Raw genomic sequence first — 17,882 nt, 5'->3', positions numbered from 1 at the left:
CTCCGAGTGTAAGATCCTGAAGGCCCTAGGAAGGCTACTGAATCCACGCGCTTTCTCCCCCGAATAAAGGGAAAGCCACAGCTGTGTCTTGGCTGAGGTGTGGCAGAGAGAAAATGACTCCAGCTTGCTGCCCCCAAGCTGGGCTCTGCAGGCAGTGCGGTCCAACAGACGTGAAATGAAGGCTACACACATGGTGTTAGATTGTCCAGCGGCCACATCGGGCTTCCCTGGTGGTCAAGTGGTAAAGACTCTGCCTGCCTGCCTGCAGGAGACCCGGGTTCGATCCCTGGCTCGGGGAGCCCATTAGAGAAGGAGATGGCAGCCCCCTCCAGTGTTCTTGCCTGGGAAAGCCCATGGACAGAGGAGTCTGGTGGGCTACAGTCCACGGGGTCGCAAAAGAGTCGGACACGACTCGGGGACTAAGTCACCACAGCAGCCACGGTACCAGGGAAAATGAAACAGGGGAGTTACTTCAATAGCACATTCTACTGAGCCCAGCGTTCCTAAAGTGTTATCGTGTACTCTGTCACAAACTGTTACCGAGGCTTGGTTCCTTGCTGTACTTTGCAAGCAATGCTTGCCACCTGGAGCCTCTTTCACATTCAGCACACCCTTTCAGCCACAGGCTACGTGCTTAGCGACCACTGTGGCTGGTGGCTCCCTGCTGGAAAGAGAGGCTCTAGAACCTCTCAGGCAGTGCTTTCACCCACACTCACGCAATCTAGGGCCTGGATGAGCAGAACACACTCTGGTGCTCTGGTGTGCAGCCCTGTGTGACGTGGGATGATGTAACGGGCAGGGTTTTACAACGTGATGGTATTAACAAGGCAGAATTCAACATTCCATGTCCACTGTGCTGTGAAGTGTGCAGTCACTGAATACAGTCTTGTTAGAATATATTTATAGCACATAACTAATAGGGTACATACGTATAAATTTCCAGAACATACGACTGGGCTTCCCAGGTGGTGCTGGCGGTGAAGAGCCCGCCTGTCAGCGCAGGAGACGTAAGAGATCTCTGGCTGAAGCGACTTAGAATCCATCACATTAGGGTCGTTATTATGACTTTTTCAAAATATTTAATATTGTCACATTGTTCTTATTATCAAATCTAAATAAGAGAAACGATCTTGTAGGCAGCACTGTTTTTTCAGGGTCTTGGGAAGGAGGATCCTAGGAGCCAGGTCCTCAGTAAAAGCTAATGCAGTTTAAGGAGGCTTGGTGTGCCTTCAGGACAACAGACAGGAGCTGACTAAATTTAGAAAATATTTGGACTCAGGACTCGAAAAGCAAGATAAAATGAAAAAAAAAAAAAAGATTTCTTTAGTTCAGCGATGAACTTGGAAAAGTTTCCCAGTTTTTCTTTGTCTATCATGAGACAGACAGGGAGCAAATAAAAGAAAAAGCAGCAGAATTGAATCATAATGTCAATAAAACATACTTTTCCAATAAAGACTCAACACCAGTTTTGAGGGTTCTTTCCATGAACTGTTTGACACAAGAATGTAGGATTGCTCTAGTTTTTAAATAAATTAAATGCCATCTCTGCAGAACCGCAATAGGCAGGCACACTTTCCTGCTTCCCTGGGCCCTAGGAGGTGGGGGCCAAAGGCATACCTTGACCCTTGATCTCCAAAGAGAAAGACTTCACAAAGAAGCGCCCCCATCCCTGTCCCTGGGGTAGGCCCACCATCATACCTATTAAAAATGCCCAGAATCCTTTCCCACAAAGGCTGCCCCCCGCAGGGGCGTGGCCGCCGGGGAGGGCGGGCATGGAGGCCCCTCTCTGCACACAGTGACTTACTTCAGAATGGACTTGCTGTCGCTGATGGGCACATGGGAGCTGGGGGGACAATCTTCCTTCATCTTCCCCTCTTGTCTGCAGACTTGGAAGCTACCTGCTAGGTAGACAAGGGAGGGCCCACAGATGGGTGAGCCAGGGGGAGCAATAGCCAGGGCGGGGCCAGAGCTTCGGCGTAGGGGCCTGAGACCGCTCACTCCTGCTGCACCTCACCGCCCCCCCGCCCCCAGGCACGGAGGGGCTGAAGTGCCAGACCCAGAGGCCTTAATGGGACCCTGCACCCCCATGCGCCAGCCCAGGCAGGGCAAGGTCAGAACTACCGCTCAGCCCCCTGCCCCAACCTCCACACGATCCCTAGGAATGCGATCACTCTCCTCAGTGGGTCAGGCTATATTCTCTTTCCCTTTTAAGGACGCCTTGAATGATGTCTTCCATCTCCATTGCTCCCTCAGACCTCTAAGTCGCCCTGGGCCTTTCTTGTCCGTGCCCAAGGATCCCGGGGTGGTTGCCCCACTGCTGTCTTTGGAGTCAGCACCCCTGGGCCAGCCCTCCTAGTGACAGGCTGATTGATACCATGTTCATACATGCTGGAGGCTGTTGAGCGTATTCTATGAGTTATTTGTTCCTGACAGTACTCTTAGAGGTAAGGACCATCGTGTACTCATTTCACGGATGGGGAATCAGGGACAGAAGTTATGTGCTTCACCTAAGATTCCCAGCGAGTAAACGTGAAGTCACTGATCACAAGCGTCTAGCCCCTCGATTCTGGTCTTTCAGCCCCTTCTCTACACTGATCTCGACAGCGACTTAAGCCCTCAGACCCTTCATTTTCTCTTTGGCGCATGAAGTAACTTCTGTCCTACAGCGTTGTTCATAGACTCATCCATGAAACTATCTCTTCCCATTCACAACCTGGAAATGTTTGCGGAGCTTCCCAAGCCCTCAGGGCTCCTTTCATGGAGGGTAAATCTAGAGCTTTCTCTACCCTGTTGGGGTATACACAGACACACACACACACACACACACACACACAGACACACACACACAGACACACACAGACACACACACACACTCCACGTCTGTTCACACAGCCTGGTTCAGCCACACCTTCCTGACCCGAGTTTATGCCAGGGATACTGTGGGGCTCAGGGCCTGCTCCACGGCTGCCGCGTGCAGGGCCTCACTGCACAGAGCCCTGGGCGTTGGTCCCGACTAGCCCAGCACACCGTCTCCTTGCTGGCTCGATCCTCCCACACACAGGAAGAGCCAGCCTTCTTGCAGCCACATCAGCCCTGAGCGCTGATGCTGGAGGCAGGGGACACACGGTAGGCATGGAGACGGGGAATGATCTGAGGGTGGTGAGCTGCCCGGTGACATCAGGATCATCCCCGAAACGCCTCCCCTCTGCCTTGGTCTGCCATGTGGCAAACGGGCCCGCAGATGGGGCAGGCTCCCAGCTGCGGGGCATCGGCGCCGTGGGGCCTGGAGCTGGGGGCCTCCAGCGGCCTTCTCCTTGGCCTATTTCAAAATAGGGTTTCAGTTCCTCAGCATTTCAGCTCTCCTGTGGAAACAGTGATCTGCCAGCTTCTCTCTCCAGGTACTTCCTTAAATGCTACCAACACAGAAGCTGACTTCAGCCCGGGGCAAGGCTGAGTTTCTCGGTCAACACAGCTTCTGCTGGGTCAGTGACCCAACTGTCTTGTTTTAAGCAAGCTCATAATGGGAAGGGCTGGATTGACCCAGAAATGGCCCGAGGAGCTCTTTTTCCTCATGCCTCGCTCTCACCCCTCCCCACTTCCTGCTCTGCAATCCGGCCTGCCTGAGCGGCTCTCCGGTCCCCTGGTGGGTTCGAGGCCGTGTCCTCCCTTTGGGTTGCTATGGCCACTCTCTCTCAGCATCCAGCAGCCTCGTCCTCATCCTAGACCCTACCCTTAGCTGTCCAGGAAGCCCTGCCCAGACCAGGCCCCTCCTCCAGCCATCAGATCCTCTCTGGGCCAGCTCCTGAGCCCCGCTCTCCGTCACAGGACCTGCCTCTCGCTGTGACTCTCCCAGGAGAGCAGGAGCCTGGCGTGGCAGAGATCTTACTTTTACACCTCACCGCTTGTTTCCAGCACAGATCACAAGACTGGATGCTGCGGAGATCCATAAATGGCTGTTAAATTATTGAATGAGTACAGAAAGCCTCGTGAGGTCCACCGAAGTCAACTTTCCCAGAGTTGTGTATACACAGCCAGGATAAATCATGTCAAAGTCTCTAGGGGCCAGGGATGTGACTTGGCTGAGGGACACTGGTCAGTGGACTCTATGGGGGCTTGGGGACACATTCTTCTTCCGGCGGGGCAGCTTTTCTGATGTTTCATGAGAAGCCAGAAATCTGGGTTTTTACAGGCCATAGTTCACTTTTAAAGTTGGGTGACTGTGGTGGAGACAAGCACTGCCCCTGGAATGACCACGTGATAGCGCCTGCTCCCCAGCCCCCTGCAGCCACGGGGCCAGGTGACTGGCTTGCAAATGGAAGTGCTCAGTGTCACTCCCACGCCAGCGCACCTGGGCCAGGCTGTGGCCCGGCAGCTCTCCTGCTTCCTGCCACGGTGACCCGGAAAGCCACACAACCCAGTTAGTACAGCTTCCTGATGGTCAGCCTGGGTCCCAGGGTATCGCTGGGGACCGGAGGCCTCTGTCAACCCGCAAGAGATGTGGATGCGGGGAGAGAAATAAACCTGTTTCAGGGATTTGTTACTGCAGGATAATCTAGTTTATTCTAAGGCAGTAAATAATTCAGTTAAAATGAATATACATGTCAATGCATGGCAAAAACCACTACAATACTGTAAAGTAATTAGCCTCCAATTAAAATAAATAAGTTAATTAGAAAATGAATGTGTATGTTTTTAACTTCCCAGGTGGCTCCAGTGGTAAGGAACCCCCCTGCCAGTGCAGGAGACACAAGAGATGGGAGTTTGATCCCTGGGTTGGGACGATCCCCTGGAGGAGGGCATGGCACCCCACTCCAGTACTCTTGCCTGGAGAATCCCAGGGACGGAGGAGCCTGGTGGGCTGCAGTCCATGGGGTTGCTTAGAGTTGGGCACGACTGAGCGACTTCACTTTCACTTTTCACTTCCATGCATTGGAGAAGGAAATGGCAACCCACTCCAGTGTTCTTGCCTGGAGAGTCCCAGGGACGGGGGAGCCTGGTGGGCTGCCGTCTATGGGGTCGCACAGAGTCGGACATGACTGAAGCGACTCAGCAGCAGCAGCAGCACATATATCTGTAAAGCTTGCAGATACACGACAGTTTATAGCACTTCACGCTTTCACTCTCCCACAGCCTGTGAGGGATATGCCCCTTTTGCTCTATTTAGTAGGGACACTTATAAGTGGAATTCTCTTCGAAGAGAACTCTCTTATAATCAGTGATTAGTGATTAATAGAAGATACTTCTTAAAGTGTCCTGGGCTGGGAGCTGCTAAAAACCCATATAGCTTCAGTTGCATGCTTTTTCCTCTCTGGGTCTTGACTTTTCCATCTGTACGAGAATATTGATTTCCACTGAGTTAGATGTTTTCTTAGCTGTGGAACTCTTCATTCAGACGGGATATTCATGCAGATTAGATTACAGGGGGTGTTCTGGCTGAAGGTGAGGTGGGTGGCAGGGAGCCCCCACCACGGCTTTGCCCACATGTGTGCTCACTGCTAAGTCGTGTCGACTCTTTGGGACCTTCATGGACTGTAGTCCGCCAGGCTTCTCTGTCCATGGGATTCTCAGGCATGAGTACTGGAGTGGGTTGCCTCGCCCTCCTCCAGGGGATCTTCCATCTCTGGATAATACTGTGATGTATGACAGAGGAGATGCTCTCCGCACTGGGCTTCTGGAATACACTTTACCCTAGAGAGCCTGCTTATTTAAAGGACACAATCAACAAGCTGACGGTCTCTAGCTGGAGTTGGGTGACATCAGCTGGGGCTGGCAGCCCAGAGGGAATCAGGAGCAAAGTGCAGAAGGATCCTAGATGACACAGACGAAGTGAAAGGAGAAGGGGCTTGTCGAGTGAGCAGCTTCTGTGGCAGGGAAAGAGAATGCAGGACCCCGTCCCAAGTAAGGGAAGGAGGGGCGTGAGGAAGGCTGGGGGAAGCAACCGAGCTGCTTCCGAATTGCCGGGCGAGGTCTGAGCCTTACAGGGCAGGAACCTCTCCCCCAGTTCTCTTCTCTGAGAGAACCATCTACTGCTGCCCTGACACCCATCATGCGTATGGCCTGAGGCCGCTCTCATGATCTCTGATTCTTACACGTCTCATCCCCCGACTCCAAGGTGGCCACCCCGTCGTCTCCTTGCATTCCAGACCTGAGCTCTGGGGCCACTTTCAGAATCCCACTCCAAACGTCGACACTGTGTTTGTGCCTCATTTACCCAGCTGGAGGTTGAGACAGTTTTCATTCCCAGTGTCTTGTCCAGTTCTCAGGTGAGCTGCAGGGTACCTAAGAGGCATCCTACAGATAACTTGAATGAGAGCTTTGAGAGACAGCAGGGACACAGGCCCAGGAAGAAAGCCAATGGAGATGTCTCTGTTTGGAACATGTTCCTGAAACCGCCCCTTAAACACTCGCTATCTTCATGCACTGGGCAGGACTTAATGAATCTCCAATGGAATGTTTTTCTACCTTTTATAAAAAGCATGATCTTATCTTTCAATAAAACCCCAGGAGAAGCCCAAGGCACAAATGGATTAAAGCGGGCCGCTCTGGTCGAGGGTGGGGTCGGGGAGAGGGTGGGCTGGCCCGCCGCCCTGGTGCAGTCTGCAAAGCACAGAGTGAGATGCAGCTGGGCAAGCCAAACTCAGTGGCTCTGCAGAGCCCAGCTTTCTTTGTCCTGGCTGGCTCCCCTCCCCCAGGCCCCAGGGCACACAGATAGGGCCTCCACTCCTGCTTCCCTGGCTGGAGGAGGCTCTGTCCCCATTTCAGGGACTCAGGCTGCAGCCAGGGTTCCCTGTCCCCAGAGGAGGGGCCCCAGGGCAGCAAGCCAGCCATGGCTACCTGTCCCAGCGAACAGGCAGTGAATTGTTTCCGCTTTCCACTCCAGTAGCTGCTCTGCCAGCCGTGAGGACAGTGGGCCGGCTGCCTGCCCTCCCCATTGTCCCTGGTCTTTCGTTTGGGACAAAGGACACTGAAGGTTTTCAGCTGCCTGGTTTGGACCATCTTCCCTCTTTGGGGGCTGTGGAGCCGGTTATCGTGGGACAAGGCGGGTGGCCCTTCAGGCCATCACTGTAGCCCACTCCCTGCAGGCCAAGGTCTGAAGCAGAAAAAGCAGGCTGACGCAGTGGTGTTTTCCTGAGGCTAAATCCACTACATTTGAAAGGCTTTTACGTCAAGATGATGTGCTTCCCACAATGCCCCTCTTTCATGAACTTGTGGCAACAATAGATGGTCATTGTCCTCACTTGGCAGAATGGAAAATGGTATCAGTGTCCGAATTAAAATGTTCTGAGGATGTTCGTGAAATCTGAACGCTTGGTGACCTCTGCTCTTAATCTTATAAAATTGTGACCCTGACGTTCCTCCTCGCGTGGGTGCCCAGCTGTGTCTGACTCTTTGCAACCCCACGGTTGTAGCCTACCAGGTTCCTCTGTCCACGGAGTTTTCCAGGCAGGAATACAGGAGCGGGCAGGCAGGATGGAAATTAAATATGTTAAGGACTGGGACACGATGAGCCAAAGAAAAAGGACAGGGCATGAGGGGCACGGCTGGGGGCCTCTGAGCCCAGGCCACTCAGACCAGAAGGAGGAAGGCGGCTCTCAGGAAAAGAGCAGGTGCTGGGACACCGCCATGCATTCCTGGGGAGCCGAGTCCCCTGTTCAGCAGCCCAAGGCTACAACTTTCGATCACCAGCCAGGGCCAGCAGGAAGGTGGTGGGGAAAACAATGGACCTTTAAATGGGCCCTCGAGAGCACCTGTTAGCCAGCAAATGCCAGGAAGTTGGCCAAGGAAGAAACCGTAGTGCCTGCTGGTACCAGCTGCCCCTGATAGCAGATCTGGCCAGACACAGGCCACTCCCAAGCAACAGATTTTTGCCAGGAGAGCCAGCTGCTGGGATGCGGGTGCTGAGCAGGAACACGGCAGCTGCGGCTCCCATCCCCGTCCGCACAGCCGCCGGCTCTTCCTCTCTCCCCCACCTTCACCCCCGCCCTGGGCGTGGCCACACCCTCCCGGCCCCAGCCCTGGGGGCCGGGAAGCCCAGGGGCCGTTGTGCAGCGCAGCTGGGGCCGAGCGGAGCAGGCTCCACTGCAGAGCCTCCCTCCTCACCGCCGTCCCCTGGGCCCATCCTCTGACCCCGGCTCGCCTTCACTGTATCCTCTCCCCCCCAAGTCTTGGGCTTCCACCAGCTCTCTCGCTCAGACCATCCCAACACCCAGTCCTCCGTGACACCACTGCCCTTCCTCTGAAGAGCCGAGCCCTCCGCGCTCAGGCAGCCTGGCCCTTCTCGTAAGCGTTCTGACAGCTCCCACCTCGAGGCGGCGCTGCACCCACACTCCTGCAGCCAGATCTCCGGGTCCTGTCCTTGCTTTCAAAACATGGCAGCCTGGGGCGAGAGAGCACGTCAGTCCTCCTGGCAAGCCCTTCCCGCAGCTCTTCCTCCTCAAACTGGACCCGCCCCTTGCCTACGGAAGAAGAAATCCAAGCAAACAGGAGGGCTTCCCAGGTGGCATCAGTAAGAACGTGAGGACTCAGTCCCTAGGTAGGGAAGATCCCCTGAAGGAGGAAGCAGGGAATGGCAGCCCTCGCTAGTATTCGAGCCTGGAGAATCCCATGGACAGAGGAGCCTGGTAGGCTACAGTCCATGCCGTCACAAAGGGGCGGACACAGCTGAGCACGCACTCATAGAAAGAGGAATCCTTGCAGCGTGCTTTTTGGGCCAAATAGCTACTGAGAATGATCGCTGACCAATATCCCGCTGGCCTGCGGTTAGCGGGGCAGGCCCTCCGATTATTAAGGGCCAAGTGCTGTGGGGCGGCGCTGATGCTCTATTGCTGCCCCACCCCCTGCTCCCTGCTGCGCCCTCCCTCCCCAGCCAGTGCTACCCACTGCACCACACCTGTGCACCGCATGCAGCTGCTGAAGGCGGCTTCCTGCAAGACACGGTTCAGCTCAGAACCAAGGGTCATGGAGCACTTTAGAGTCTCTTGAAAGCTTAACACACTGTCTCCAGAAAAATGCCCATGTGTGCGTGAGTGTGCACACACGCACACAGGAGGTCTGGTCACCGTTGCAAGGGGTCAGTAAACCCTTACCCACGTGCCCCTGGGTCCCCAGGTCCCAGGTTAAGAACTTCTGCGGAACGTGTCACAGCAAGAGAGAGGAGACAAGGGGCGTGCCAGAGAGGAGGCAGGTGGGAGTTTTGCACTTTTGCCGAAATGTGTCACAGCAAGGGAGAGGAGACAAGGGGCGTGCCAGAGAGGAGGCAGGTGCGGGCTTTGCTGGGGCACCGGCTTGGCACGTGATTTCAGCATGCTGCCACATCTCTTGGGCCTCAGCCTAGCCAGGATTGTAGCCAGGCAGCTGGACAAGAGTGTCTTTAGGTCTCTTTCCAGCTCTGCAGCTATGGGGCCGTATGACACCCTCACTTCTACCCCCCAAGGTCAGGCAAGGCTGTTGTTCTTGTTGGGTCACTAAAGTTGTGTTCAACTTGTGAACTCATAGATTACAGCCCACCATGCTCCTCTGTCCTTGGGATTTCCCAGGCAAGAACACTGGACTGGGTTGCCATTTCCTCCTCCAGGGATTTTCCCAACCTAGGGATCGAACCTGCGTCTCTAACACCACAGGTGTATTCTTTACCACTGAGCCACCTGGGAAGCCCCAGGCAAGGGGAAGGGGCTCCAAATCTCTTTCAGCAGTGCATCCTGGGGAAGGAGGTCAGAAGCCGAAAATGGGAGGGGACCAACTGCAAGTTCCCCTTTAACAGGAGTGAGAAATCTGCCAAAGCCTCGGACAGTGCAGCCACTTCCTATTTGATTTTGATTTACTTTAAAACAACTTGAAACTGTTTTCTTCAGTGTGCTCTGTGGCAGGATAACCACCAGCCTTTGCAAGAATCTGGATATAGAGCTCTGCTCTGGGATTCTGATGCTGAAGCTGAAACTCCAATACTCTGGCCACCTGATGCAAAGAACTGACTCATTAGAAAAGACCCTGACGCTGGGAATGATTGAAGGCGGGAGGAGAAGGGGACAACAGAGGATGAGATGGTTGGATGGCATCACTGACTCAATGGACATGGGTCTGAGTAAGCTCTGGGAGTCGGTGATGGACAGGGAGGCCGGGCGGGCGTACTGCCGTCCATGGGGTCACAAAGAGTCAGACATGACTGAACAACTGAACTGAACTGTGAACTGGGATTCTATAGCTGTGTGACCTTAGGCAAATCCCTTTCCTTCTCTGACCTTCGGATTCCTCAGTTGAATCACTGACTGCTGTGAAGGTGAATGAGGGAACAGGTAAGGTGGGCTTCATATGGGCTTCGCCCGTGATAAAAAGCGTTCCCAGTAGAAGTCTGAATGGGAGTCCAGGCCTCCAGAGGGACAGCGAGGCTCTGATATGGGAACATGGTGCTCAGAAAGGGCGATGACAGTCCTCAGCAGCAGCGTCTATGAGCCACGGTATTTGGCTGAACTCACTCTCAAAACCAGGGCCCGGTCCAGAGTGCTTTCTGGTAGCTCGCACAGTCAGACCCTCCCCTTTGAGCCTCTGCATTTATAGAACCTGAACTATAATACACGCCCGAGTTCTGTTCATATTCTGTTGTTACGGGTCACTGTCCAGCTGACCCTGACCCAGGGGGCCTCTGGACCTTCGCTCCATTGTCCAGGCCAGCTGCTGGAGTCTCAGGGTGGAAATACGGCTCCACCCCCCTTAGCTCCTAACCCCCCAGCCCCTCCCCTCCCCTCATCCCCCCACCCCCACCCTCGTTTTCACCCTGACCCTTTAATCTGGGGTCTCAACCTCACTTTCCCTGCAAAGTCTTGAACCACCAGCGCTGTGCAGAGGGGATAATGACAAGAACTAATGGCAATGTGCTGACAGCGGCGGAACCCGTAGCAACTTCCGGCCTGCGATTTTTGACCCAGGCCTAAGGCACTCGTCTTCTCTTTCCTTCCTTCCCCTCCCTCCCCTCCCCCCCTCTCCCTCCCATTCCCCTCCCTCCCCTCCCCCCCTCCCCTCCGCCCCACTTAGCACCTCCCGCCCTGCTGGCGGCAGCTCAGGAATTACTCCAGGGAGTTGGAGGCAGGCAGATCGGCATTGCAGTTGTTCTTGTTTACTCATAGCTCCTGCCAACAAATCTTGACTGTGCTGTGAGCAGTTAAACTACGGAGAAGCCTGTGAGGGTCCTTCTTGCGAGTGCACGGCTCTGGAGTCCAACTTGGTGTTCAGTCACTAAGTCATGTCTCTCTCTGCAACCCCATGGACTGCTGCGTGCCAGACTTCCCTGCCCTTCACCATTTCTGGGCACAAATTCCAGAATTCCGGCCCTCACCTGTCATGACCATACTTAATTCCTCTGTGAAGTGGGGTTATTAAAGCTTTTTCAGTGTTTTAAGAAAACACTGTCACTGGCCTGGCACTGATCCTGGTGCGAGAGATCACACACAGCCCTCCCGCAGGGCTGTGCCAGATTAATAAAACAAAGGCATCGGTCTAGAGTGGGAAGTGCAGGACTGTCAGGAGCACGGGGCAAAGAGGGTGCAGAAGTCACTGGGGGAAATGAAAGAAATCTGGCATGATAAGCCCTGGCTAGAAATTCTGACCCTATCCCTGACTCATCTGGGTATAACCAGACAACTCTGTAACTTTTCAAGCTTCAGTTTTCTCATCTGAAGGTGGGAACACTGAAAGTATCAAGGCTGTGAGAAGTGTGAGAGGCATATTGTGCTAAAACTCTTAGCACAGGTCTGACAACAAGGCAAATCCTCTGTAAAAAGCGATTGTGAGGCCCTACTGCTGCTATTATCGTGGTCTTCCATCCATGAAATCTGAGGGTTGTGCAAGAGGCACTTCAAGCCTCTCCCCCAGTTCTAAGATCAATGCCGCTAGGATATTGGACAAGACGAGACAAGGCGGGCAAAGATGTAGCCGGCGGCCACGCGCGCACCTGCTTTGCTTAGGTTTTAGCTCCTTAAGTGTCCTCTCATTGGAGCAGGTGCCTGGCGCCGTGCCCACTCTCAGCGCTGGGCCCGAGGCCCAGAAAGTGCCAGGCTGGCAGAGGGAGGGGACTTAGCACGCTGCAGCCACAAGTGCCTAGACTCCAGAGCCCCTGGCTGGGGAAGGTCCTGGGCTCGCGCGGTGGAGGGAGGTCGGAGCTCCGCGGACGCCCCGTGCATCACTCACCGACCACTCATCACGCCGTGCAGAACCCGCGGCCGGTGCCTTGCCCTAGCAGTCACCCGAGATGCCTCCGCAGCGCCTACTGCCCGTCTTCCAGGACCTGGAGGGTCAGGCCCGCCCCTCCCCGCCCCTCGCCTCGCTCCGGCCAATGGCACAGCCCCATTCCTCCCTTTCCGCCCCGCCCCCCGGCTCTCCCCGCCCCTCCCCGCCTCTCGCCCAGCTCTGGCCAATGGCGTCCTGTCACCTTAACGGACCCGCCCACCCCTGGCACACGCGGGAAGGTAGGGGAGGTGCCGAGGGGCCTCGGGGAAGGTTTGGGGCATCGGCTGTGCGGGGGTGTCCCGGGACCACCCCGAGGGCGCCTTGAGGGAGACTCAAGAACGAAGCAGCCCCGACTGGGTCGTCAGGATCAAGCACGCGGGCCAAGGTCAGGAACCCTGAGGGAGCAGACACTCGGGTTTCCAACAAAGGTCGCTGTGCAAGCCCCGCAATTCCTAGTGTGCCTGTCATGAGAGAGGAGGTTATCAGTAGAACCCCAACGATGTTAGTTTCTGCTCAAGGGCCACCTGTCTGCAGTTCGGCTGCAAGGTTGGCATTGCCTCTCAGAGCTTTACCGCCTTTAAGAAATCGGATCCTCAGATGATGGAGAGGAGATAACTTCTCTGCCAGTTACCGCCTGCTGCAGGAAGATTTATCTGCGCAGGGGCAGAGTGAACAGAAGACCACGGCCTTTTGGGGAACTCGAATAGTTCAGTAATTCTGGGGTGTGGGGGTGGAAGGAATGGAGAAGGGGTTGACGAAAACAATTCCGATTTCTGTTTTATGCCACCATCCCAACCCTGACCTTGGGACTTCCCCTTCCCTCCCCCCAGCATGAATCATTTTACTTTCCTCTCAGTCTGTGGTTCCTAATATTTTTAGAGTCATATGGCCAGTTTAGAATGTGATATGGACCTTTTAGAAAAATGCAGGTTCCCACATAGGCAAAAATCAGCCTGAGATTTGAGTCTGTGAGCTTCTGGACCCCATTTGAGGGAGGCTGGAAAGACTCTGATGCTGGGAGGGATTGGGGGCAGGAGAAGGGGACGACAGAGGATGAGATGGCTGGATGGCATCACGGACTCGATGGACGTGAGTCTGAGTGAACTCGGGAGTTGGTGATGGACAGGGAGGCCTGGCGCGCTGCGATTCATGGGGTCGCAAAGAGTCGGACACGACTGAGCGACTGAACTGGACTGAACTGTACTAATCCTTGTTGTTAGGGCTGCTGGATATGGGGTAAAGAGATTGGCTCTACTGTCGACTTCCTGCATAAGCTTGCCCTGTTGCCATGGCTCTGGGCTTCAGTTCCCCCTACCTAAAAATGAGGGAGCTAAAGATGACCAGGCCAGGAGTCTTTCAGCTCTGTCTTGGCGTGATTTCATGAAGAGTAGCCCATCCTCTGCCAATTCAGGACACCCCTGTGGTCAGGGACCTCTGTTCCTGCAGAGCCCAAAGGTCTGATCACCAAAGCTGAGGACAATAATTGGGTGCTTCAGAAGTAGTTTTTAAAAAAAAATTTTTTTTTCAAACAGTAAGTAAAATGCAACGTAGCCCTCAACCTCTGAGCATTCATTCATGCCCAGTAGGATAAGTGAACAGAGCACCTAGGTGAAATAATTTCCCTGGGGCTTTCCAGCACCTGAGATCAGCTGATCAGCGGATCAAGCTCTCTTCAGGGCCGGGACTAGCCTGGGGTGGTGATTGGCGTTAAGGAACAGCTCGATGTGTCCCTCACTCCCACTGTGCGCCAGGCACTCTGTAGGTGCTTTACCGTAGGGATCCCACCCAATTCCCACGACTTCCCGGGAATGGTTGTTACTAGCCCCATTTTACATACAGCACAAGTGTCCATCCTCAAGGAGCTTCAGAAGGAGAATCACCTTTTCCCTCAGTGTTCAACGGCGCCGTATCTGGCCCCCAGGCCACTTATGGTGGGTGTTGTGTAGACTCTTAGGTGCCAACCCAGTACCCACTCTCTGCTTTGGAAAAAAGAAAGAGGAGAAGAAAGGAAAAGAAAGGAAAATTGATGCAGCCACTATGGAGAATGGTAAGGAGGTTTGTCAAAACAGTAAAACTAGAGTTGCCATATGATCCAGCAGCCCCACTCCTTGGCTTATCAAAAAGACACGCGGACCCCAGTGTTCATGGCAGCACCGTTTACAATAGCTAAGACATGGAGGCAACCTGAACATCCGCTGACAGATGGATGGGCAAAGAAGAAGTGGTAAATTCATACAGTGGAATCCTGGTCATAAAAAAGAATGAGATACTGCCGTTTGCAGTTGCATGGGTGGACCTAGAGGTTCTCACACTAAGAGGTGTGAATCAGAAAGAGAAATGCACACGTCCTGTGATCTCACTCATATGTAGACGCTAAACTGTGACACCTATGAATGTATCTGCTAAACAGAAACAGACCCACAGACATGGAGAGCAGGCTTGCGGTTGCCAAAGGGGAGGGGGCGTAGAGAAGGGATGAACTGGGAGTTTGGGATTAGCAGCTACACACCTGTTATATAGTGGATAAACAACAAGGTCCTACTGTATAGCACAGAGAGCTATACTCAATACCCTGTGATAAGCCATAATGGAGAAGAATAAGAAAAAGGAATATAACTGAATCACATTGCTATAAACCAGACACTAACACACATCGTGAATCTACAGTACTTCAGAAAAAAAGAGTTGAGAGGGAGACAGAAACAGAGAGGGAGAGAGCAAGAGTGGGCAACTGTTTGGAGCAGCAATGTGCCACTCCCTAGTAATGGATCGTGACAGTTTGTGTTTTTCATACTGTACTTACAGCTCAACAGTGTGCCATGAAGTTCAGTTCATAGTGATTTGACTGGTATTTTAAAAATAGAAAGTTGTGTCTTGCAAAATTTTGTTTACCTTACGATTCATTTAGGTGTATTAGGCTGTTATATAAAATATGTTTCTCACCGTGGGCCTCAGTCAAAAAAAGGGTGAAAGTTACTGTCTAAGTCAATCTCGACAGTCTGACCTAGTTTTCTCAGCTCCCTTTGAAGCTATACGTGGTTACGTGGTCACGTGACCCTCTCTTGGGCTAAGAGATAGGGAAAACTGTGCTGGAGGCTGAAGACAACTTTTGCTTCCCTGATGGAAGGAACAGATAGGTTCCCCTTTTCCCTGCCGTTCGGTCTCAGACGTGGATAATGTGCACTGTCTGGAGCACTGGCAGCCATTCTGAGGTTACGATACAACATGTCCATATACTGAAGCTGGTGGAGCACAGCGATGACGGGAGTCTGGGCCTTCAGTAACTTTATGGAGCTGCTGCGCAATGCCTTCACCGCCTTCTCTAGACTTCCAGGCAGATTCTTTCCTTTCTGAGCCACCAGGAAAGGCCCCCAATTAACTACTATTTGTTTAAGCCCCAGGTTGGTAAGTCTTTTCTGTAAAGGGCCAGATATTCAATATTTTAGGCTTTGTAGGCTAAGTGATGTCTGTCACAACTACTTAATTCTGCTGCTGTGGTTTGGAAGTATCCATAGATAGCAGGCAAATCAAAGGGCCCTGGTGAAGTTCCAATAAAACTATTAACAAAACAGGTGGCAGGCCACGTGTGACCCCTGGGCTACAGTTCGCCAGCTTTCCCTGGATGACCTTGCCCTTTTAATTGCCTCTCTGACCTCATCTCCTCCCACTTCCCCTCCCTCTCTCTTTCCCTTCCCACACACCAGGCCCACTCCCACCTCGTGGATTTGCCCTGCTGTCCCCCCAGCCTGGAAGGCTCTTCTCCAGGCCCACTCCCACCTCGTGGATTTGCCCTGCTGTTCCCCCAGCCTGGAAGGCTCTTCTCCAGGCCCACTCCCACCTTGTGGATTTGCCCTGCTGTCCCCCCAGCCTGGAAGGCTCTTCTCCCAAATATCTGCAGGACTCGCTCCTTCACCTGCTTCAGGTTTTACACACAAACTGCTCTTCTCTGCAGCCTGCCCTTGCCCACTGTCTGAAAGGCCAGTCCCTGGCCCACACATAGTACTCTCTTGCACACTGTGTATTTCATTTCTTTATCACGAGATCCTTGAGAGAGGGAGATTTTATCTGTTTCCTTAGATACTAACTCTGTCTGGAATGTGAAGGTGTTTAATCAACATTTGGTGTAGGATTGATTTTTTTTTCCTGCCTGTCAAATTCAGGTAAGAAAACAGACATAAGGAGGCTCATTACCCCATCCAAGGGGACAAAGTGAGTAAAGTCATAGAATCTGAGGTTGCCTCCTAATTGCCCTGATGGTCATATTTGTGCCACCAGGGAAGGAGGGTGGAACGATTTCTACCTCTATCGGGGGCTTCCCTGATGACTCAGCGGGTAAAGAAATGCAGCGACTAAGCATGTGCCTCTACTGGAAGACTGGGGCTCAGGGAAGCAGGGGCCACAGAATTTTCTGGAAGACTTCATCCCCCAGGGAATTGTCCCAATAAAGGGGACCTTTGGGAGTCAATAAGGAAATAGGGCATTATCTTGTTATCTTGGGCAGTCTCATTTTTTTATAGCATTCCTGCTTCAGAAAATCATTAGGAAAAAAAAGAATCTTTATTTTGTGAACAGTCCAGACTGACTTGTAAGATCCATAAAATGCCGAAGGGAAGCACTCATGACCCAACAGTTTTAGCCAAGAAGGAGCCACAGAGAATAAGCTTATGTTTGGCTTGTAAGTGTGGAAGCGTAAAGGAGCCCAGGTCTGATCGAACACGTGCGATTTCTTGCATCAGACCAGGCTGCTCCTGGGGCAGTGCACTCAGCTCACTCAGCTAGGCCTTCCTTGAAGCTTCCTGGCACCATTCCAAGAAGGCGGAGACATTAGCTTCTTCCCTCTGGTGTTCTGAGAGGCAAGTCATGAAAATGCCTGGGTATAATCACATGCTGTTAAGATTCAATTTAGATTTCTCTGAGTCTTGAAAGAAAATAGACATATATTTTAACATAAATAATATTAACAATGAAGATGATTTTCAAGGACATTCTTTTAAAACAGTAAAGTGGAGTTTGGATTAAAATTACTGGGTAATTTCCTAAGGCTTTTTGTGGGTGACTTTGTGTGATTTTCCCCTTTTACATTCTCTGACAGAAGATTCTGGACAAGTGAGTTTTTAAAGCAAGTTTTCAAAAATTCTGCAGATTTAGAATGTATATCTTTGGAAAACAACTGGATGATTGTACTTGATTGAGATCAGTAAGATCTAGTTTCAAGCAGATTTTCTTTACTTTAATGGGTTCTGTTTTATTGAATCCATTAGCGGAAGATTCCACTTATAGATAGAATACTTCTTGTCCTATTCAGTTTGGTGGAATCCTTGAGTAGCAAGGTCACCCCATTGTGTGGTCTTAATGTGCAGCAGGATCTGCCAGTTTTCAGACAATGTCTCAAATAATTGGCATACCATCTACGTTTCTTTCCTATTAATTTTCATTAACTCCATTTGTTAGCATATAAATAATAACTTCAGGTTAATATGTGGAACTCTGCAACCCATTCCAGAGGCAGGCTGAGAATGAGAATTTATTCTACAGATGGACATAAATTTCAACGATGTTTGCCATATAAGAGCCTTCTTCTTAAATGGGCACACACACTTAACATATGATTTGTCCTTTAAGTTATGCTTTGGGAAAACATCCCATGCTGCAGATCTAATAAG

At 52.4% G+C, this 17,882-nt stretch overlaps 1 protein-coding gene across 2 annotated transcripts in view; it reads right to left on the bottom strand.

The window, feature by feature from the left end:
* Positions 1–12,237, bottom strand: part of RASSF4 (Ras association domain family member 4) — a 34,446-nt gene extending 22,209 nt beyond the window's left edge. For both annotated transcript variants that reach the window (XM_068982128.1, XM_068982129.1), the window contains exons 1-2: positions 12,181–12,237; positions 1,805–1,898 (exon numbers count right to left, since the gene is read on the bottom strand). In XM_068982128.1, the coding sequence (XP_068838229.1) occupies positions 1,805–1,866 (62 nt within the window). In that variant the 5' untranslated portion in view covers positions 1,867–1,898; positions 12,181–12,237. The remainder of the gene's footprint in view (positions 1–1,804; positions 1,899–12,180) is intronic.
* Positions 12,238–17,882: the final 5,645 nt, after the last annotated feature.

Source organism: Capricornis sumatraensis, chromosome 10, assembly GCF_032405125.1.
Source record: "Capricornis sumatraensis isolate serow.1 chromosome 10, serow.2, whole genome shotgun sequence".
NCBI classification, from domain to species: domain Eukaryota; kingdom Metazoa; phylum Chordata; class Mammalia; order Artiodactyla; family Bovidae; genus Capricornis; species Capricornis sumatraensis.
This window is presented reverse-complemented; position numbering and strand designations above follow the sequence as displayed.